Source organism: Gadus chalcogrammus, chromosome 3 (assembly GCF_026213295.1).
Source record: "Gadus chalcogrammus isolate NIFS_2021 chromosome 3, NIFS_Gcha_1.0, whole genome shotgun sequence".
Taxonomy (NCBI): domain Eukaryota; kingdom Metazoa; phylum Chordata; class Actinopteri; order Gadiformes; family Gadidae; genus Gadus; species Gadus chalcogrammus.
This window is the reverse complement of record NC_079414.1, coordinates 13,060,919-13,083,730: the sequence shown is the minus strand read 5'-3', so window position 1 is coordinate 13,083,730 and position 22,812 is coordinate 13,060,919. Positions and strand designations below refer to the sequence as shown.

Sequence of the window (22,812 nt, the reverse complement as noted above, 5' to 3'; positions counted from 1 at the left end):
TTGAACCAATAGCTGACCGCTTTATAAACTGACTTACATAGCTACAAACAAAGCATAATCAATATTTGGAGCAATTACAAAATGTGCTGTACAAGAAAGCATGCGGGTAGATTAGCTATAGGAATCAGAAAATAATCGAAGCCCGTGCAGTGACCTGACAAGTGAATATTTACGTTGAAGTAAATAAGTTACATATTATATAGGCTCCTATGTGTAGACCGTATTGCCCCCCTTTTGAGTTGACCTTTTGTTGCTACCGAAATTTAAGTCAGAGTCTTGTTGCTTGCTATTTCTCACTGAGCATTTAGTGACTAGACCATGAGGTTTGGTGTGAAAACTGTCACACATGAAAATCAGGCCTAGGTAAACAAGGATACAAGCAGCCATAATCAGAGGGAAATTACATGAAACGAAGAGCTTATTATGTTGTCCAGGAATAAAATCATAAATTCAACACAAGAATAAATCTAATTAGAGGGCGCCCCAAAAATCACGAATTAATTATCTGCTCACATCTTTCCTATAGGCCTATTTGGGAAATTTGACTTCTTAGATTATGCATTATTCTATATATTGTGTGTTCCCTCCTTGTCCTCTGCTCTGCATTGCTGTGCTGGTTCAAGCCGTTGTCTTTTTGAACATTATTTTACATGATTCTGTAAAAGTTCCTTTTCACTTTTTATCAAGTTATTGCAGTAATACAATTACTTGATAATAGTATTTGTCATTCTAAACAAAGATAGGGATCTTCTTTGGGGTCGGGTTACTAATTTCCGTACTTTATCATGAGGGGCATTTAAGTAGACCTAGTTCTAGTTAAAGTAGCCTAAGTTGAAAGAAAAATGAAAAGTAGCCGAAATACAAAAATTCTTTAGCGCAACAATAATCACGAAGATGTCGATTGTGAGAAGAGAAAATGTTCGCTGTTGTGCAAACTTTGAAAACCCATAACAGTCCCAAACGGCGCGCTATTGTCAGCAAGCAACAGTGATGACGCTGTCACACCATGGACGTGTAGTGTTACACAGGGAAAGGAACCGGCGTCTCCAACTTTTTGGAGAGAAAATGTTGAGGATATGGGTGGGGTTTTGAAGGAAAGGGAGGGAATGAGCGGAGGGAGAAAGTAGGGTGATGTGTATCCTGTGGATCCGCCGCTGTTGTGTTTCGGATTGCAAACAATTCTCGTGCGTCAAACTGCATACAGGTAGGACCCATCGTTTGTTTAAAATTTGAACTTTTCCCGCAGGAATCTTATTTCGCTTATGCGCTCATATTAAGATATCCGACTAAATGTGTTTAGGAATGTTTTCTTTCTACTTTTGTTAACCATCAGCAGATTGTTGAAACTCAAGAGTCGCTGCTCGACAACGCTTGCAGAGATCTGCTCATTAACTCTTTGAACGCCAAAGTAAATTGTTATAGAGGAGGCGTGTCCCAAAGGCTTTGAAATACCGCAGTGGGTAAATAGATCAACTCAATAAGCTTGTTTGTGTGCATACAAGACGTGCCTATAATTTTCCGTCGTCATATTCTCGCGCTCTTTTCATAGCGGACTAGGAACAGGGCCCGGGTTCAAATGACCACGACCTATTGTACATAATGTGATATCTGCCTGTTCTGAGGTACCTTGAAGGGTAATATAGCAAATTATGTATCCTAAGAAAAGTATAATGCATTTACGCAATTTTGAATCTTGAATCTTCAATCAGTATTGCGTTAACGTTGTAGCCTGTAATTGTTCTACACGTTTTTGTTTTTATCAGGTGATAGACTCCCCTCTCTTTGGGGTGTTGTTATCAACTTTGACATTTCAAAGATAGTTTCATTGATAATAAATAGCTTTTGGACGAAGCTTAATCATCTGACAGACGAACCAAAAACTGTTGATGTAAACTTGATGACATTATTTCGAAATTGAAAAAAGCTATCTAAGATAATTAGGCCTATTATACTTTGGATTTTGATTGTGATTTGAATAACATGTGATTTAATTCATTACATTTGATTTGATTGCACATTACTGTCAATTGTGTTGGGTCAACTGTTATGTTTTCAGCCATTTCAAGGATATTGGTGTGAAATGTCCCAGGTGGGCCTGAAGCGAGAATACAATCTGTAAACAAATGGGTTTTGAGGCAAGAAATGTGATTTCCCCTCATCTACTCACAATATATATAGAGATGCTATATAAGTTGGCTTATTGATAGCATCTGTGGTTTGTATTCTTTATTTCGACACATGTTCTGGTGGCTCAGTAGTTGGCCCAAGCAGAGGCCTATTGTATTGCCCAAGATTCAGTGTAACATATTAAACATATTATTCATCCATGCTTTGAATGAGGAGCAGAGGAACCCGGGGGATCGTTGCATGGTTGTAAGCAGGGGTGTTTGTCAGTGCAGATGGGCCATGCAATTATTCCTAAACACAGTGTGAATGCGACGTCTGGGACAGGTCCTAACTCGCTGCAGCTGCCCTTATTCCCTCTGTCTTCGGGCCGTTATTTCCTTCTACTGTGGAATTGGAGTCGCATATAAACTGTGTGTGTGTGTGTGTGTGTGTGTGTGTGTGTGTGTGTGTGTGTGTGTGTGTGTGTGTGTGTGTGTGTCTCTCTCTCTCTCTCTCTCTCTCTCTCTCTCACTCTCTCTCTCTCTCTCTCTCTCTCTCTCTCTCCTCTCTCTCTCTCTCTCTCTCTCTCTCTCTCTCTCTCTCTCTCTCTCTCTCTCTCTCTCTCTCTCTCTCTCTCTCTCTCTCTCTCTCTCTCTCTCTCTCTCTCTCTCTCTCTCTCTCTGTGTGTGTGTGTTGAAAACACATTTTCTACATAAATACCCCCCCCCCCCCCCCTTCCGTTGGATTGTGTTATCTGTGTTCAGTGAGCCATCATGTTGATCCTGGCCGGGATAGTCCTCCTGCACATCACCACCATCATCCTGCTCCTGGTGGCCACCGTGGATAATGTAGGCCTGCTTCATCATGATTACTACTATTGATTATACCAGGATAATGTAGGTGCTTCATCATTATTAGTACTATTGATTATACCTCGATAATGTAGGCCTGGTTCATTATTATTACTACTATTGATTATACCAGGAAATTTAGGCCTGCTTCATCATTATTACTACTATTGATTATACCTGGATAATGTAGGCCTGCATCATTATTATTACTACTATTGATTATACCTGGATAATGTATGCCTGCTTCATCATTATTACTACTACTGATTATACCTGGATAATGTAGACCTGCTTCATCATTATTACTACTTCTGATTATACCAGGATAATGTAGGCCTGGTTCATCATTATTACTGCTATTGATTATACCTCGATAATGTAGGCCTGCTTCATCATTATTTCTACTATTGATTATACCTGGATAATGTAGGCCTGCTTCATCATTATTAGTACTTCTGATTATACCAGGATAATGTAGGCTTGGTTCATCATTATTACTACTTTTGATTGTACCAGGATAATGTAGGCCTGGTTCATCATTATTACTACTATTGATTATACCTCGATAATGTAGGCCTGCTTCATCATTATTTCTACTATTGATTATACCTCGATACTGTAGGCATGCTTCATCATTATTAGTACTACTGATTATACCTGGATAATGTAGGCCCTTTGGTTTTTCTTCCCACAAACAACTCATCTATTATTATTTTGTAAACAAGCAGACATTGGACTACTGCTGCAAGGCAATTCATGTTCCATATGTTGTGATTTTATTTTAGGTCCTCACATGTGGATTGTGTGTGTGTGTGTGTGTGTGTGTGTGTGTGTGTGTGTGTGTGTGTGTGTGTGTGTGTGTGTGTGTGTGTGTGTGTGTGTGTGTGTGTGTGTGTGTGTGTGTGTGTGTGTGTGTGTGTGGTGCAAGGAAAATAGTACAGCATTCCTACTGCATTAAGTTCTTCTGTCACCTAGGGGCTGCGGTTCTCTGCATTCATTCTGCAGTAGTATTCGCATTCCAAAAGAGAACCACTGTAAGGTGTACTTTGACGTCCACAGGCTTGGTGGATGACCGATAAGCTGTCCACAGATGTGTGGGGACGCTGGGTGCTCCAAGGGAACGACTGGCACTACAAGGAGCTGAACCTCGCCGACTACCCTAAAGGTGACCCCCACCACACAGAATGATCCTTCTCATAGCCAAAGCCACACAAGGGAATGTCCCGGGTACAAACACAAAATAACTAGTGTCACGTCCAACATGTTTTGAGAGTAAACAACATTAGATTGTTGCTTTGGGGTAACAAGGAGTGTATCATTCTCACTTTTGTCTCATCTTGAGTCAGATGTATGCATTGTATGCATGCACAATAGGTTGAAATAGCCTTTTCACTGTGTGCTCTGTTTCTGCATATGTAGTCAGTACAAACATCACGATAAGCACATATTTATATACGACTCTTCATAGAATTGCCTCTACTTTAGCAGTAGCCCTGCCACCTATGTCTCACATTGACGATGGTTGATCCCTGACAATATACACTGATAACCACTCCTGTAGCCATCTGCAGCACCTTTGAGGTCAATAAATATGGCCCTTAGAGTGCCCTTGTTTGAATCAGTCCACTTACCCAGTCCACTTACACTTTCTGAAGTTTGCTGTTCTCTTTGTCTCCCCCTACAGAGTATCTGCAGGTAGTGCAGGCCACCTCTGTCCTGGCCTGTATCTTTGCCATCTTGGCCCTGTTTGTGTTTGTGGCTCAGCTGTTCACCCTGGGGAAAGGACAACGTTTCACATTCTCTGGAATCCTGCAGATGCTCTCTTGTAAGTAAAACGTGTCAGCGTACCCATTTAAAACAAAACATGCACGCTGTAAACCTGTCTGAGCAGTGTCAGTGGGGTGCCTGCAGGTATTTTTGGACCGGTTATTGTAAGTGTCAATACCCCCCTCGAGTTTTCCTGCAATATTAGTCATGTTCACAATTCACATCGTATTCACCCACTTTGAACATGAGGAGCCGTGTTTGACAGTCCAAGATGTCCAAGATGCATACACAATACACACACACTCACAAACCACAAGATGTTGAAAGACTATACTATATATCACTATACATCAGTATTCCAACTGAAGAACACAAACACAGATCCACAGCGAAAGGCTCCAAACCAATGTCTGCCATTTGTAAAGAGCTCATGAAACTGTGATCCAACCGTTAGAGCCGTGCTGCAATATATAACCATGGCAACCCCCTTCTGCCTCCTTCACCTGGGCAGGCCTGTGCATCATGATCGCCGCCTCGGTCTACACCTCAGAGTTCAAGTTCCAACAGGAGGGCGGGTTTGGACACAGCTATGTGCTGGCCTGGATCTCCTTCGTCCTCACCTTCATCCTGGCCGTCACCTACATCGTCCTGAGGAAGAAGAGCGACTAGGGGGGGGGGGATTGGGGGATTGGTCTTGGCTGAAATTAATTTGGGAAAGATTTATTTTTTATTTTTTAAAAGGGGTTGAATTGTATTTGTCTTTCGATGTGTTGAATCTGCCACAGATGTGAAGATGAAAGCCTAGATGAAGTGAGGGGGTTGAGATGCTATTTAGGCTGTATGGGGAGTTTTCCGGGGTTAGGAGGGGGATGGCGGGGGGTATCGAGGCATTGGGATGGGGTATCTTGAAAGGATAGATGTGATGGAACGTAGTAGAGTTCCTGGGTGGGCGAGTTGTCTTAATTCCTCTTTTGTGGCAGCATGATCCTATGATCATAGATTTACCCGTAAATAATTTGATGTGTATCGCCACTGTGCCTAAAGACATTTAGAGAGCGATGATAAAAAAAGATCTATAACTGAGCCCATAGCCATTTCTTTTTGTATAGTTGGTGAAGCTAGGAGGGGGATGTATTAGTCCTAAGCATTTTCTGAGTATACAGCGAGTACCATGGGGTTACCTGTGATTACAACGGTAGTGTCGGGACAGTGGTACTGTATTGAAGAACACAAAGCAGGGCAAGAGAACTTCAACATTCCCACTGCAGTACTGGAATCAGGAAAGAGTCCCCATGGCTTGACGCAGCGTGTACTACAAAGTTTTATTGCTATTTGGAGTATATGTGAAGTAAAAAAGTGGAGTATATCTTACCTTTTTATGTTTGTGTACTCGGTGGCATTGTAAACATTTATAATATTTGTATACTTTTTTGAGTTTGAGACCATGTTTGACTCTGTTGTTGTGTTGTAGTTGGCTGCTATCTTAGTAAAGTACATATCATTTGTACGTGTGAACAGAAAATGAATGGAGGACAATGGGCTTTCCCGCCACCATAGTACATTGTAAGCCATACCATTTATTAATAAAAAGAAAAAAAAGAAACACGACTCAAACCAGTGTGCAGTGAATACATCATCTCCTAAAACGTTAACAATAAATAAATTGTGTTGGATCACACAACAAGCCTCCACGGGCAAAATAAAGCTCATTCACCATTAGAGTCCTAAAAGATTAGTGGGTTCAAATGTTGCAACGTTCAACTTTGAGAACACGACAGCCCGGTGGCGTTGCGGCCGTCTCAGGTTTTCAAACCGGTTCTAGGGCACCAGGATAGTGGTGGTGGTGGCGCCCCGGGCAGCTGTCAGGGGAGGCCCAATCGGGACAAAGCAAGAGTATTGTGTCAACTCTAAAGAGAAGAAGACTAATGCGTGATGGCTGATGCGACAACCTTCCCTCAGGCCCTAAAACAGACCGCACCACCCACAGGAATGTTCCATTGTGGCGCTCTCCTGGGGGTGGGAGGGGAGAGGAACTGGAACCTTGAATGGGACTGTACTAAATTCCTTGTCCAGAGGGGGTGATTCGCTCCTGGACCACCAAGTGGAGGAGGTGGTTCTGCTCAGCTGAGAGATAGGGCCTATAGCAAAGACACGCACACACACAGGCATTCAAAACAGTTACACAGTTGATATGGGAAAATTAAGAAAGTAGTGGAAACGGGCTTCGTCTCTGGTGTGATGGAAAGGCTTGAGGAATGCTCACCACAGCTCAGTTTGAAGAGACTTCAGGGATTCTGTGTCTTTTTCCTGGCAGGCCATCTGTAAAACACATTTGCCATGACATTCGGCATAAATAAAGCCTTAACGGCAAAGGCAGATCACCTGGACACAGTCTCCTCCACACTATTGGTGCTCTCCTCCTGAGAGCTACTCGCTCCGTTTGTTAGCCTGTTCATTTTCAATGCCTTCCTGGAAGGATTATAAAGGAATAATGCCTCAAGGCTTACTATAACTAAGTGCACTGTATCCACACATAATATAATACTGCATAAAGCATGAACAAATATAAACTCGTAGACATCTCGGACTTATACGCGTTTAAGTAGCCGTTCTGCACTCGTATATATTATGTGTGCATGCGATGCAGATGTATACATTATTTTCCACTTCCTAAGAAAGGAAGCTGGAAGCAGGAAATCCTGTTGGCTGTGAAGGGAGCTTGGCTTTGTTTCTCACCACCACTGACTGCAGCAGCAGGAAGACTGTCTCCGGCAGGAAGGTGGCTGTGGAGCAGAGGAGAGAAGTCCTTCAGCTAAACGAGTAGAACGGCTTCGCTCCAAGAGCGCCCTCAGTGGCGCTAACGACGGTACTCAACGCGCGTCTTCAAATTCCACCCCTCGAACCCGTGACGCCAGCGAGCACCAGAATCTGGTTTGAAACGGCCCCTTGAAGGGTGGAACGTCACCAGGATATTTCTACATCTAGAGAGGAAAACTACGTGATATATTGTATAGGAAATCAACCTCTGTATAGGAATTCAGGTTTTCTGAGGTTGCTGGTTTTAGGAGAGCAACGTGTGCGTGTGCGTGTGCGTGTGCGTGTGTTTACCCTGGCTGTGCGGGTCGAAGGACTCCCAGGCGTACCTCTCCAGGGTCTGAGCGTGCTCTGGCAGCAGCTTCTGGGGAGGGGGCTGGGAGGATAAACAGTGTTCGTCAAAACAAAGCTCGTCAGTTGTACAGACAACGTTTTCAACCTGACCAGATGAAGAAGGCTTTGGGTCAGGGCTTCTGGATCCCATGCATGATACAAGGCCTGTCTGGTATTGCACCAGACCTGCACTCTCTTCAACGTTTAGCCTTTTCTAAAGTACTAGAAATGATGACTTGAATGAAATTGATCTCAAATGATTCATTTAGGGCCGTGTGCATGAATTCATGTAGAGGAGATTGAGTATGTATTTATGAGGGCTGTCCAAAAAAAGTTGGGAAATACAATGTGGGTTGATTGTAGAGGGGGTAGATTTGATAGCATTTGAGGGTTGAGATATTAATATATATTAATAAATATATGTTAAATATGAACAACACAATGATGTACGGTTAGGCCGACTACCCCACCGGACTCAATTAGAGCAGGAAACGGCCCAGTTACTGTGGCTACGGAAATGGCAGGAGAAACACCCTACCTAAATGTCCACCCCAGGTCATAACTGTCCCTGGGATTCTGAGAGGCACTGAACGGCCTTATTTTTGTTTATGATATGAAACCCTCAAGCACAGAGAACGTTGTGACAATGGATAAAGAAAGTGCGTTTGCGTCAACAATGGAGGGGGCTGAGCGTCCGTAGCCCGGGATGGGTCCGTCAGTGTGACATCACATCAGAATGACAGCACTGCTCAGGGAACACCACCCAGACAGGAGAGGAGCCGCTACGTTCAATGCCTTGGGGTGCGTGAATGATAACCACGATGTGAGTAGAGCTGGGCAATTCATCTATTTTTTATTCTAATTTATGGTTTAGGACGTTTCTTTTTTTTTTTTATATATATATATAGCATTCTGCCCTTCCATCGTAAATCACCGCAAACCACATTTGATCATGAGCGCCTTCTTGTGGACACAACGGAGCAGAAGGGACATGCTCTGACGTTTAAGGGATTCAAGTAATTTCCTACCATCAGATCAATCTTTGGACACATTTTTTAGATGACTGCAATCCATTTTTTTTATCCACCACAATAATAGTCATCTTTCCCTTAAAATGTATTTCAGTATTCTAAGAAATAGGACCAACTATACTCATATTGGTAGGAATATGTTATGTGTTATATGGTATATTTCATAATATTAGGGCCAATAATGTCCAATCCAAAGCTATATGACTCTACAAACCTGGCCTTCTAAAGGGTAAGTCAACTCCAAAATCCCTTTTTTCAGCTTGGTTCCATGTGGGTCTCACAAAGTGTGGGTGAACATTTCTTTTTTATTTACGACTAAAAAGCATGAAGTTCTTTGTCCCGGTGCCTACCTCAAGAAACATGAGCAGCAGGACTCTGGAGATCTCACACTTGGCCACCAGGTCCAGGAAGGCCCCTGAGAGGAGCAGAAGCATGAGAGAGTCTCACTCCGTACCACGGGAACACCAGGGCCGCCTCGTGGAGATGCACATACGAGTTAGGTTTAGATAGCTACGGGACTGACCGACGGGGGCGTTGGTGCCGGGGAGCTGCAGCCCCCTCTCCTGACAGATCAGCTGCATCTCCGTAAACACCGTCAGCGCTCCGTCATAGTCCCCTGCCCAACACAGACACACACACACACACACACACACACACACACACACACACACACACACACACAGCGTCAAATACAGCAAGGCATACACAATACACAAAGATATACACAATACAGCAAAACATACACAATCCACAAAAACATACACAATAAACAAAGACACACACAATCCACAAAGACACACAATACAATCCACAATGGTAATCTAAAAAATGAACCCCCCAAAAAGATTAACCCCCCAAAAAAGCGGTATTCCTTTAACCCAGAAGTTCTAGAGATCCCACCACCTGCTCCGCCCAGTCTGATTGGAGGATGAAGGAAGGCCGATTCACGCAGCGCTAGAGTAATGTTACACTCGCGGCTGAACTCACGGGTGAGGATCTTGCAGGTGGCCATCTCTCCCATGGACAGCAGAGCCTCCACGGGATTCTGCGTCTGGAGCTCGGCAGCCCTCTGGTAGTGAACCACGGCTTCCCCCGGTCTGTTCATCTCCTACCATCCCCATCGTCATCCAGATCGGAAGACAGACAGAGTTAGATTACTATTAAAACCATTGGTAAGGCTTACATGATTGTTTGTGAGAACGGTTGTAAGAACCTACAGGGGAGCTAGATCTTAAAGGTGAAATATTATGCAACCAGGTGTGAGTGTGATGGTAGGGGGTATAATATGTCACCTTTAAGCATCATCTTACCTTGAGTGCGTTCCCCAGCTCTAAGGACAGGCTGGCTGCCATGATAGGCTGGTTCATCTCAATGTACACCTGCAAGGCATCAGTACATTGGTATTACACACCCGTCTTTGTTGGAATGTGGGCAAGAGAGCAGAGCTGGAATGCACAGAGGACACAATTCTCCAGACGGCAAAGCAACCTATCCCATTGATTTGAAGGTACATGAAGATAGGAAGAAAACACATAGCAACAACAGCACCATTCACCATGTCAGCTTTTCTCTAGTACCTACAAATACGTTACATTACGAATAAATGTTTTATGCTAACCATTAATTCTTGTCGTTCTTAGTTATTGAATTAAATGACCAAAGATGATATCAATATTTATATTTCAGCAACTGCTCATTGACAGAGATACGACTGATTTGGTATTTTGATAAACAAAAGAGAGGGACGATTCTTTTTTAATCTTTATGGGTATGACAGGCGAGTCTCGACCAAAGACTTGGACTGCTTAAGTTTCACCACTGCATCTAGACATCCAGAAAACCTCCACTTCCTTGTTGAAAGAGGGCATGTCAGGTTAAGCAGGAGGTAGGCAGGGGCGTTGGCTCTGAAAGCGGTGCGCTAGTAATGAGACCGAGCAGTGTGTGTGAAGGGAGTCCTTACCTTGATGGCGAAGCTGTAGCAGTTGAGTGCGGCCTGCAGGTGCTCGTCAAATCCAGGGGCCTGCAGCGCACGGTTCTCCTTCTCCGAGGACAGGAAGAGGCGGGCCGCGTCCGTGAGGGCCAGCGCCTCCCCGGGGGCGTTGAACAGGGTCTGCTCGCACCTGGGGTCCGGAGAGGCACACGCACATGCACACGCATACGCACATGCACAGCAAGGAAACATACGATTCATATTCATCCATGTATGAATCAAAACACGAGATACCGGGTATGTAGTACACATTAGCCTTTAAGATCATGCCCAACATAATGTTATGATCAGAATTAACTTGAAAGTTCAAGTAATAACATCAGCACTTTGGACTACTTGATTCTGGTTTGTCAATAACTTTTCACAGTTCTGTATTCTTGGTTTTGAGGATTTTCTTCTTGCATCTCATGCATCGTCACATTGTTGTCGACGGTGATTATGTACCGAGTCTATTCTGAATGGTCAAAAGGCAGAGGGGTCCCGTCATTGAAAACAACGCTCTCGCTTTGAGCGTCATTGACCAAACAGCATCAAGTATTTAGCAACACTGTAGTAGCACTGGTCAGCCACCGCAGCTTCAACCTGCCCGCATCACCGGCCCACCTTGGTGCATTACTTTCCAATAATAGGAAGTCCTAATTTCCCATAGTTATTATAGGTTATATAGTAATGTTGTTACCGGGCCATGGCAAGGTTGCAGAAGGCAGCATACTGAAGGCAGTCCTGCTGCTTCAGCTCCTTGGCCAACTGACCTGCAACACAGGTAATAAGCAAACGGAATAAGAGTGGCGCTAAGTATACCTTTCTACCAAACAATAGCTATCAAAACACAACCACACACACACACACACACACAAGCTAGTTGTGATTTTTTTTTTGCTAATGTTTTTGAGTTATAGCACAATAAGTAAGTAATAAGACATGCATTATTAAATAAATACAAATGTCCCATAATAAGGTTTTGTCATTTTGAGGTAAGTGTTATGTTAGAACACAGCAGTTTTAGAGTAAAGGATCTTCAGTTACCAAACTGTTCGCTTGCCTCTGCAACATTGGGCTTTCGAAGAAAACGCCTGATGGGAGAAAAGAGTCCCGACAAAAACAGAAAGATGAATGCCGATGAATTCAGTACCGTTATAGATCTGAACGTAGCTAGCCTCCGATGTTATTGACAATTAACAACGATACTGCTATAATTTAGAGAGTCAAATAACCGTTATTAATATGTTTAGGGAATTGACTGACTATGACAGACTATCATCAGACTGATTTAACAGTATGAATCATAAACCCATTGACTGACGTTAGTATTAGCACGTTAGCTGGGTCTACACAGATGAGAACGCCAGTTTGCCAGCTTGTAATGACTAACATTATTGATTGTACCGCTCCGAATACCTAAATTCGTAACATAAGAACCAAATTGCAAGGCCTTACTTTTTCAATTTATTCGAAACAGCACGGTATCTCGTCAGAAAATCCCCTTCTGCAGCCATGATCAGAGAATGACAACAGTCCACAGTCGATCCCGGAAGTCCTTGTACGAGCGGCTGTTACTGGCTTGTAGAGTCATGTGACTTTTGCCTCACACAAAAGTCTAATGTTGGCGATTAGCATAGCTGAAATTCATAGTTGAAATGCATAGTTTAAGTGCCGCTAAATGGAAGAACTTGCAGCTGAAAAATCTCATTTATAGAGAGAAGATACTTTATTTTCATATTCTACATTTGACAACATTACATTTGAGAAGATGGATGGCGAGTGGAATTGGGCATTTTGTGTTGACATAATAAAAAAAAGTCCTTATAAACAGCTATAACTGTAAAACAAATAGAGCAATCACAAAGGTGGCAAAGGCTGTGAGGCTAAAAAGACAATTTCATACCAAGAAGAAAACATAAAATAATAACCTAAAACACACACACGCACACACACGCACGCACGCACGCACGCACACACACACACACACACACACACACACACACACACACACACACACACACACACACACACACACACACACACACACACACACACACACCAAAACACAGTGGATATTCAAAAGTTTTCATAGAAGCATTCAAGCGCTTCTTGGTTCTGATCACCGTGGGGGGTTTCCTCCTCCTGTGGAAGTGAAACGGGACAGTGGTCATCAGCACAGTCGGTCAACAAAAAGCAACACCAAAGCAGCGGTACACTCTCTGCACAAGCGGGTTCGGGCCCGCACTCACCTTTCCCTTGGAGCGTCCCGAGTCTGCTCTGCCCGGGACGGGGGCCTCTCTGGCCGTGGGGGGCTCCAGCGTGTCGTAGACGGACCCGGGCCTGTGCTCAAGGCTCTGAGGGGGTCAGATGTTACAGGGTGACGCCGTTAATGTCTAACTCACAGCTCGCGATGCTTTGTGCGGTGTTTAATGCTGGATGTTGAGGAGCAGCGGGGTAGGCCTACGTACAGCGTAGACGTCGGCGGGAGACGTTGCCATGGCGCCCTGGGGGGCGGGGTCCTTGTGCTCCTCCCCGCCCTCCCTCGTCTCCCCCTCGGTCGCCCGGCTGCCGCGTTTCGCAAATGAAGGAACGTGTCCCTAGACAGAGAGAGTTCAAGTAATGATCTATACGACTCTCTCTCTAGCTCTCTTTTATCTTTCTTTCTCTCCCTCCTTCACTCTCTCCTGCACTCTCTCACACTCACACTCACACACACACACACACACACACACACACACACACACACACACACACACACACACACACACACACACACACACACACACACACACACACACACACACACACACACACACACACACACACACACACACACAAACGCTTTTCCAGAGGGGTTGACGTGAGTTAAGAGAACGTTCGACAACGCCCCCTCGCACCTGCTCATAACAAACCCAATTCCTCCGTTTTTCACCGTTATGACCACGACGACTGTCGCTCTCTCTCTCACACTCACACTCACACACACACACACACACACACACACACACACACACACACACACACACACCACACACACACACACACACACACACACACACACACACACACACACACACACACACACACACACACACACACAAACACTAATGATCTTACTTTGAAGAGGTACAGTGAGCAAGCAACGCTGGAGATGCCCAGGACCGCAGTTAGGACTCCAACTATTGTCATGCTCTCGTCCCTCGGCACCTCGTAGCCCTTATCTGTAACACACACACACACACACACACACACACACACACACACACACACACACACACACACACACACACACACACACACACACACACACACACACACATGCTTGCGTGCAGACACAGACAGATTATTCAATAACATACAGATTTACATTACGTTCAACATTTACTGCCGTTCTTCAAACCACTTGCTGATGTCTGTTTTGTCACTTGCTTTTACAGTGGTAGTACCAGATCCTATAGATAACAACATATTAGTCGAAGGATAAGCATCGAACTATTACCCATTCTACCTCAGTAAAACTCGATGACGTCCTCATGACTTTAAGCAAAAATTGTGGTTCCTATAAAAAAAATGAAATAAACTATTGATACCCACCACTTGATTGATCTAAATGAATCGAGATGACAAAGTAAACTCAGAACTGTGTATTCATATTGAGAAACCAAGCAATGTAACTCACCTCTCACATGAAGAAACCAGTAAGCCATGTCGCTCGAGTTCACTTTGCTCAAGCCCTCGAGACCCAGCCAACAGCGGTACATCCCAGAGTAGGAGAGGTTCACGTTGTCGAGGACTATAGAAGTCGCAGGGTGTTTTAGAGAGAAGGTGGTCTTTGGCATAATACCGTTCTTTGGTGACAAGCACTGTATAGTGCCTTCAGTTTGGTTGAGCTGTGGTGTCACAATATATTGAAGAAACACCTTTTCACCCGAAAGTGCTACTAACACGTTGTTGGAAGCCACCAAGCCTAAGGAGCATATCAGACGAGAGCAAAACACACAGACAGCACAACACATGATCAGTGTATAGACTGACTTAAGACATTCTTTATTTTCTTAACCTTTCTTTAATCAGGTTAGTTGCATGGGATCAAATAGGTATTTTTAAAGGGAGAGCTGACTAGTAAATGTCAATAGTGATTCAAGTAATATTGAATCGAGGTATGGTAAAAAAAAAAAACTAGTAAAACTTTACAATAAGGGGACAATAATTATTTACCATGGATTGAATGCAGTCATAAGGACTAGACAATATTCATTAATTGTGTATAAATGCACATTACTGCATTAAGTACTGTAAATTGAGTACAGGTGTTTCCAAATTCTTACCTACAGAATGAATTCCTGGACAGAAATTGAGTGAAGTAAGAAGAAATATCCCTGAGAATATCTTGGAGATAGGCTTTAACTCTTTAATTCCCATCATGTGGTATTATTGTGAAGCAGTTTTGCCTGGAAACCCTGCTGACCAACTGCATGCATGTGATCAAGCTCGCTTTTAATGTTCCAACCTCTGACTTTCCACCTTTATAGACAGAATGTGTGTCTGTTTCTTCCTGGGTATTTCCTCTATTTCACTGGAGCATTGCGTTAGCAGGCTTCCTGTTTTTACATCAGAACTTCCCCAAAGTTATCTCTTGCTGTAATGTCAGTCCAAACAACTGGCGAAAAAAGTTGCATAGGCACAGGGAAACCTCTATACAATTAAATGCAATCTTCTCGCCTTAAAAAGGATTTACCTGTTACAGTTTTTTCCTATCGTTTTCAGTCATGTACCCATACTATGGTCACTTTTCCCTATCACTTAACACAGTGGGCTTTAGAGACACACACCTCTGCATATCTGTTAACCTTTGGTGCAAAATGCACTACAACAACCACACCACAAACAATGCTGCCATAACTTAACACATGTTTCCTCTCAGAAAACTATGACCTAAAAAACACTAACATCTTGAAGCATTGCCAATTGCATATATAAAATGTTGCTGTGTCCTCCAGTTTGGCATAGATTTCCTGTAGTGTTGCATTGAAAAAAAGAGAAAAAACACAGACAAACACTTCTTTGGACTACAGTAATAAAGTTTGTAATATTACAGTATGACAATCCAAGCCAAGTATCTGCTGACAGTGTTCATATGTTGGTTTACCTCCCACAAAAGATGTCACAATTGAGTGTGGTAAATGTACTGTAATTGTAAATACAGTAAATACTGTAAGTGTTTTATGAGAAACTGAGAATAACAATTTTCAGTTTTTGTAATGCAAATTACATACAGTAAGTACGTAATATATGATCCAGAAACAAATCACAAACACAACAGTTTTTTTCACTGTGCTTTACTTTTTGGAGATTTAGCTGAAATGACCACCAGGTGTTTTGCATTGCAAAACTTATCCTCTGTGTTTTGTACAGATCATTGTATGTAGTGTTACTTTTACGTAAAAAAAGTAATTCCATGCCAATTCACCAAGAACTATGGTGCACAGGGGGAAAAAAATCTAAATAAAATAAAATAAATAAACTATAAACTAAATATTTTTTCTTATTCAAACATGTAACTTCATTTGTCTGTCCAAATGCAGCATCTTTCCATCTACAGTGATCTAAATTACTGTTAGGTTTTGAACAGAAAGTTCACTGTTTTGAACAGAGTATCTAAACATTGGTAAAATATGCTGTAGTTCCACAGCGTTTTGCCGGTAGTGAACATTGACTGGGGCAGGTATCCATGAAAATTGGAAGAAGGCGTCATTGCCAGCATTTGTATCTTAGCATAGGGGCAAGTAACCACAGTTTGGTTCACATGGTCTACTGGTATGCTCACTGTGTTAAGTGTTTAGGGAATGTGAACATGGTTTAGGTAAATTGCCTAAAACGATAGGAAAAAACTGTAATATATATGGGGTGTAATGTTGGCATGCATCCACAGTGAGACAGTGTTGCAGAGAATCGGAGTGTTTCCACCGAAACTGCAGAACTCCGGCTGTGGCTAGGGATGCATGGTCATTACAAACAGAGACTAAACGAATAGAAAAAATACATAAATGAAATCAAAGATTGAACACAAATGAATAAGAATAAAGTAAAGGTTATACTAAAGATGAAGAAATAAAAAAATAAGATGCAGTAAAGAAGAGCCTCTAAGACGAAAGAAAGAAAAAATTGGTCGGTCATAATATCATGATGACTGCATGCACACGGATTTATTTATCCATGTGCAATGATACCAACAGAGCTGCATCGCTGTAACCAATAAGAGTCCAGCGCTTCAGTCTCAGTGTAATGAACAATCTCCTGATCTTTGATTTGCGGAAAAACAAGGTTGATAAGCAAAGCCCTTCTGAAGACTACATGGATGTCTCCATGTGTAATGTAGTGCTCATGTGCACGACATACAGAAAAAACTTTCACACTGTGTTTTGGTCATTTGATTCAGATCTGGTGGCCGATGAACCATCCTTTCCTGGCCTGAAACATTTCGGTATATCCTGCACTCAGCTTGTGAGAATGGACACTTATGATATGTTGGTCTGTCTGACAGATATATCTTTCCCCGTCTCTCTTCCGGCCAAGAGCCAGTCAGAAACACTATATTGTGTTCAGTGGAATAGGATGAACTGATGTTCAGTATCAGATTAAGATACAAAACCCATAGTTATTTTTTTTAAATTACTTTACTTTACTTTACTTATTATTTTCAATGATGTGTTTTGATGTCTGGGTAAATCTATTCGATAAAGACGTTTATATATTTTCTCTCTCTCTCATCCACTCTAACTATTAAACCATATTTTCTCTGCAAGGCATCTGGAACAATTAAAAGGTTAAGTGAGGGTTGGTTATTTCATCACACCTTATTTCTAAGTACTCTAAGTTTGCCTGGGCTTGCAATATGACTTGCAAAACACATATTCATCCAAAATGCCCAATGTCACATAAAATGAGTCCAGGATTTTAAATATGGAACAAAGATATTAAACATGTTATGCCGTTAACCCCTGCATCAGAAAAAATCCTGTTATACACCGGAAGAGTTTATCACAAGTTTCCATCCTGCTTGGTTGGCCCTCTGTCCTACCGTCTGCCAGAAGGTTTGATGGTGTTATGGTGGACGAGGTCGACTTCGTGTCTCCCAGGTTTGACTCCTGTTAGACGAAGATCAAAGACTGGGACACGTGACAAGGGGCCATGAATCAGGCTGTGGGTTGGTGCTATGTGTGAGCCTTCCCTAGCCTCCCCGACTGGACCTTATCAAACCTGTAGAGGGGAGAAGGAAGAGGCCGGAGACGACGGAGACACGACACACATGAGGACGCACTAAAAGGAAGGTGCATTGGGAGACTCTTCTCTGAGAACAAACAAGACGTCAGCGACATCTGGAGCATCTGCAGCTGAGAGAACGAGAGAGAGAGGGGGGGGGAGAGAGAGAGAGAGAGGGAGAGAGGGGTAGTGAAGGAGAGGGGGGTGGGGTAGAATGGGAAGAGGTACGCTCCTAAGTTCTCAAGCACTTCTCAAATAAATTGTTTTCTAAGTGGCTCTGTGATGTTCTATCACAGTCTCCCTCTAATGTCATAGGGGGAGAAGATAGATTGAAAGGCAGAGAGAGAGAGCGAGAGAGAGTAAAGATCGAAGACGGGACAGAGAGGTATCGGTACACAGTCTCACAAAGGACAAAGAAGGTATCACCATTTCAAGATGTGAGTATTACATAATTCATATTTTTCCTAAATTGTTTTCTGAAAATTAGACTCCGCAGCCGCGTTGTACATCTTGCCTTTGTTTTTATTTTTTTTGTCTCATTTGAATTGCCCAATTTGCATGTTGATGTCGTGACTTGTGTTGAGTAGAACACTTGTTGTCTGCAGCGTATGGCTCTGATAAATATCTGCAGCGTTTCTTTCATCTGCTCTGCGAATTTTAAAGGCCATTCAATGAAAAAACATTTAAAATGCCTTGAAAATGAGTCATGGTAGTGTGTGCTGGGAGTCGGATGATCCAGATGTTTTTCCTCTGAACGTAATCGCTCATTTTCCTTTGAACTCGTCTTGCCAGCTGTCCACATCTTCTCCATCTCCTTCTCCTCCTCTGCGCCTCTGATTCGGTCTGAGGTCACAGGATTGGACCAGTGGTTTAACCGACTTGTTTATGTGCATTACGTTGCGGCCCTGACTGTGGTCATTCATTCCAACACAAAAGATGACGTAACCCCGCTCCTCTCAAATTAAGTAATCTGAGCTGTACAAGATGGGTCACACTGCTTGACTCTCTATCGCTCTTGCTCTCACACACTTTCTCTCTCTATCTCTCTTTCTCTCTCTCTCTCTCTCTCTCTCTCTCTCTCTCTCTCTCTCTCTCTCTCTCTCTCTCTCTCTCTCTCTCTCTCTCTCTCTCGATATCTCGCGCTCTCTTTGTTCAAGTTCATCTATGTTGCAACTGATGGCAGCAAACAAACCTGAAGATCCAAAACTACTGATGTTGCTGTTCCATCAAAGTTGTACCTTTGTATTCTCTCTCCCAGAGGCATTTCCACTAGGGATAAAAAATACATACATACTATGACGATTGTCCATGGCCGGATGATGTGTGTCTGAGTCTTTACGCTGAAGCTCCGGGATCATACTCAAGTGGCTTATTTTTAATGATGAATACAATATCCATGAACAGCCATTGAAGTCTTACTTTTCCTTTTCTTATTTTTTCTCCTCATGCTTCTTAACAAGCCGCATCTGATGCTCCAACATGGCCGCTTCCACTCTGTTGATGTTGCTGATAGTGGCCGCCATGGCAACCGTGGCACAGGCAGCTGCCGACGAGAATGAATTGGAGTACGGGTTCTGGAATTACAGAGAGGGAGGTAATTCCACTGTTTGATCTCGAACATTTGCAGATAGGCGCCATAAATCAGCACACTGCGGGTGACAGCACAGTATTTATAGAGCCTGTTGGCAAACACACACATGCAACGTCTGCACGCATGCACGTGCATACTTTTGCAACACGTACACACACACACGCACACGCACACACACACACACGCACACGCACACGCACACACACACACACGCACACCACCACACACACACACACACACACACACACACACACACACACTCACACACACACACACACACACACACACACACACACACACACACACACACACACACAAGCACACACACACACACACACACACACACACACACACACACACATGCAACGTCCTTACTCATGCACAAGCACACTATTGCAACACACGCACACACACACACACCAACACACACACACAGAGGGGGGGGGGGGGGGGGGGGCTCTAAACAATGTCGACTCTGTGCTTGGTCAAAATGAGGCAATACTTTTACTTACTACAGTGTCCTGGGCCGTGTGTCTGTATTTGTTCACGTGTGCATGTGTGTGCGTTGTTCCCAGCCGACAGTGTGAACGTGGCCGCGGTGCGGAGTGTGACCCGCGTGCTGGACGCCTGGGGCAAGCGGATCTTTAATGAGATCAAGACCCTGGTGCACTCCCAGCCCAGCGCCCTGCTGCCAGACTACTCCCGGTACGGCCAGGCTGAGAGCCGGGACCCTCCTTCAGACCAGTAGTCATTTTTAATTAAATTAAATAACACTAGTGTTGAACATTTTGCGAAGAAACTATTGAAAACTATATTTATAGGTTATACTAATACTTTTAAGATAATTGTTTGGGTTTCTTATTTGTTCAGAGCTCTTCATTTAAAGAAGACAGCACCTGTTAGGCTTACACCACAAAGTGCCTCAAATTGTGCTTTCCGATCATTAAAAACTCTCTGGCACAAACCCTTTTTTTGACGACATAGGGATGGTATTTTATTAAGCCCAGATGGATTATAAGCCTGGTTTTCTATTTTCTATTTGAACACGATGATTGCTCCTCTTAATAATTCTTGAAGTATTCTTCTTCAAGTAAGTAGCCTAACAGCTGTCCAACAATGTTCCAAAACATAACCTTTTTTCCATGCATTCTAATCACTGCAGCTGCACTTCCCCCTTCTGTCCTACAGGGTGCGCCCTCTCTCCGAGTCAGTGAACGACCTGTTCCGAGAAGTCTCCCTTCTACACAAGCGCATCACAGAGCTCACCCATCGCCTAGCAACCCTAGAACCGTTCCTTCGTCGCCACGGCTACAGGGAGGCGGGGGAGGAAGCAGGGGACGCCAAGGCTCTTGCTCCCCAAAGCATGCGTGGGGAGGTGACTAGGCTGGCCCGGTACCCCGTGAGAGAGCGGCAGAGCGCTGCGCGAGCGACCCCCTTGCGGGGGAGCCGTGTGTTGAGTAGGAGGAAAGTTCGAGTGCTGAAGCACGGGGGTGTGCGCGTGCTCCAGAGTGAGAGGTAAACCGATCGATAGCCGGCCGGCTGTCGGAGGAGGAGGAACGGGGGAAGTTGGGAAATGGGACGGCTGATAAAAATGCAAAATATATGTCTGTGGTCAATGGCCTATATTATGCAATTTGATGTTTGATATGTTTGTAGTGGAGGATAATCTTTCGAATCTGCAGGAACCGGTCAGAGAATGAATTTAGGGGGGAGCTGTAGGCCTATGTCATCAGTAATAAACTGTTGAAAAACGGGTGACACGTGTCTGCTTGTATTCATTGCGTTGTGAGAGGGTGGTGACGTCATGGATGCAAGTCGTGAGCGCCGAGGCTCAACAGGCATCGGAGGCAGCCTGCCTTTAGACTATGCTGCTGGTGAATCATACACAACCTCAATCAGGGATAGATTTGTTATGACCTTATCGTTTTTGTTTCAAGATTTAATTTAAAGGTCCAATGGCATGTTACTTTATGGATGCTTTGATATAGGCTAGATATTAGTGGGCCCCTAACACAGTATTTGAAGACGTTCCCGAAATTCCGCCGTGTTGCAGATTTACAGCCACCACGTCGCACATTGAGCTTTCCCCAAACGCGCCGTTTCAGTGTCTGTAGCTTTAATGCAAATGAGTAGGAGAGAGGCGGGTCAAGGAGTAGGGTGGGGGCAACAATCCCTTTCTCCTCCATGTCGTGGTTCATGTACTTCAGGGAGTCAAAGCCAAAGTTCCTTTCCCCAAATTCGTTCTCAACCATGGCTGAGATAACCCCCATTACGAGTCTCGTTGTGGAAATACCAGAGACGAGAGTCCGACGTGTTATGCGCCAATAGCTAACAGCAGAACGGTTATCCAAATAACAAAGAAGTGTACAACACGCGTTAAAGTCCTGCAGCTGGTTGCACCAGCAGAACGTAAGGTCCCACTTAGGCTACGTTGAACGTAAATCGCCCAAACGTTCGACTTTACACTCTACTAAAAAAATAGCAGTTGCACCAAGCAGATCGTTTCAACGTAACACTAAGTTATAACTTATCTTTTACACCTCCCCTCTAGCTGGTGTAAGTTCCATACTAACGATAAAAAACCGTTAAAAGAAAAAAACGTTAAAAGATTTCAACACTAACGCAGGGTAAAGATGGCTATTCGTTTTGAGCAATGGGAAGAGGAGTTTCAACGCGGTTTGCACCGGGAACGGATTGTCTGTGACCGTATCGATCCATTTCTTCATTATGATGATGTTGAATTATATGCGCGATTTCAGTTTTGCCGGGCGGAATTACTCAGAATAACCTGCCTTCTGGACAACGACTTGCTAACGCGTCTTCACTCGGATAAGGTGGAAACTTGCCGGTATTTCCTGTTTACATTGTTAGCTGTCAATGATTGGCTTGAAATTATCTAAACGTCATTAAAAGCGACACTGGTACAATTTACGCACTACTAGTAACGTTACAACTTAAGTTATGGTGGTGCAACCAAAATTTAGAACACCTTTAATTTGACACTAGCTACGTCGAGTGTAGGGTTAAGGCAGACTTTACACCCGAACTTATGATCGGCTTTACGTTCTGCTGGTGCAACCGACT

The 22,812-nt window shown here is 43.6% G+C and overlaps 3 protein-coding genes across 3 annotated transcripts; 2 read left to right on the top strand and 1 right to left on the bottom strand.

Moving 5' to 3' along the window:
• Positions 1-1,115: 1,115 nt before the first annotated feature.
• emp1 (epithelial membrane protein 1) lies at positions 1,116-5,573 on the top strand. The gene is made up of 5 exons (XM_056586121.1): positions 1,116-1,204; positions 2,871-2,954; positions 4,017-4,122; positions 4,642-4,782; positions 5,236-5,573. The coding sequence occupies exons 2-5, from the start codon at positions 2,880-2,882 to the stop codon at positions 5,391-5,393; spliced, it is 480 nt and encodes a 159-aa protein (XP_056442096.1). The 5' UTR covers positions 1,116-1,204; positions 2,871-2,879; the 3' UTR covers positions 5,394-5,573.
• Positions 5,574-6,159: 586 nt separating this feature from the next.
• Positions 6,160-15,407, bottom strand: f8a (coagulation factor VIII associated). Its single transcript, XM_056586097.1, has 17 exons — positions 15,203-15,407; positions 14,554-14,841; positions 13,992-14,095; positions 13,343-13,471; positions 13,124-13,228; positions 12,330-13,016; positions 11,919-11,965; positions 11,572-11,644; positions 10,863-11,022; positions 10,213-10,281; positions 9,890-10,010; positions 9,426-9,518; positions 9,253-9,317; positions 7,833-7,914; positions 7,461-7,507; positions 6,988-7,043; positions 6,160-6,862 (listed from the first exon to the last, which is right to left on the bottom strand). The coding sequence occupies exons 6-17, from the start codon at positions 12,386-12,388 to the stop codon at positions 6,781-6,783; spliced, it is 954 nt and encodes a 317-aa protein (XP_056442072.1). The 5' UTR covers positions 12,389-13,016; positions 13,124-13,228; positions 13,343-13,471; positions 13,992-14,095; positions 14,554-14,841; positions 15,203-15,407; the 3' UTR covers positions 6,160-6,780.
• Positions 15,408-18,342: 2,935 nt separating this feature from the next.
• si:ch211-243a20.3 (uncharacterized protein LOC100151507 homolog) lies at positions 18,343-21,507 on the top strand. The gene is made up of 4 exons (XM_056586114.1): positions 18,343-18,574; positions 19,598-19,731; positions 20,304-20,433; positions 20,917-21,507. Exons 2-4 carry the CDS (start codon positions 19,617-19,619, stop codon positions 21,245-21,247), a joined length of 576 nt encoding a protein of 191 aa, XP_056442089.1. The 5' UTR covers positions 18,343-18,574; positions 19,598-19,616; the 3' UTR covers positions 21,248-21,507.
• The last annotated feature ends 1,305 nt before the right edge of the window (positions 21,508-22,812 follow it).

Excerpts from the sequence above, each read along its gene's own strand:
- emp1 (XM_056586121.1), top strand. The coding sequence starts at position 2,880 with ATGTTGATCCTGGCCGGGATAGTCCTCCTGCACATCACCACCATCATC. Across the intron at positions 4,123-4,641 it reads CCTCGCCGACTACCCTAAAG|AGTATCTGCAGGTAGTGCAG; the intron begins GTGACCCCCACC and ends CTCCCCCTACAG. Across the intron at positions 4,783-5,235 it reads AATCCTGCAGATGCTCTCTT|GCCTGTGCATCATGATCGCC; the intron begins GTAAGTAAAACG and ends TCACCTGGGCAG.
- f8a (XM_056586097.1), bottom strand. The coding sequence starts at position 12,388 with ATGGCTGCAGAAGGGGATTTTCTGACGAGATACCGTGCTGTTTCGAAT. Across the intron at positions 11,023-11,571 it reads TGCAACCTTGCCATGGCCCG|GTGCGAGCAGACCCTGTTCA; the intron begins GTAACAACATTA and ends TCCGGACCCCAG. Across the intron at positions 10,011-10,212 it reads AGCTGGGGAACGCACTCAAG|GAGATGAACAGACCGGGGGA; the intron begins GTAAGATGATGC and ends TGGGGATGGTAG.
- si:ch211-243a20.3 (XM_056586114.1), top strand. The coding sequence starts at position 19,617 with ATGGCCGCTTCCACTCTGTTGATGTTGCTGATAGTGGCCGCCATGGCA. Across the intron at positions 19,732-20,303 it reads CTGGAATTACAGAGAGGGAG|CCGACAGTGTGAACGTGGCC; the intron begins GTAATTCCACTG and ends CGTTGTTCCCAG. Across the intron at positions 20,434-20,916 it reads CTGCTGCCAGACTACTCCCG|GGTGCGCCCTCTCTCCGAGT; the intron begins GTACGGCCAGGC and ends TCTGTCCTACAG.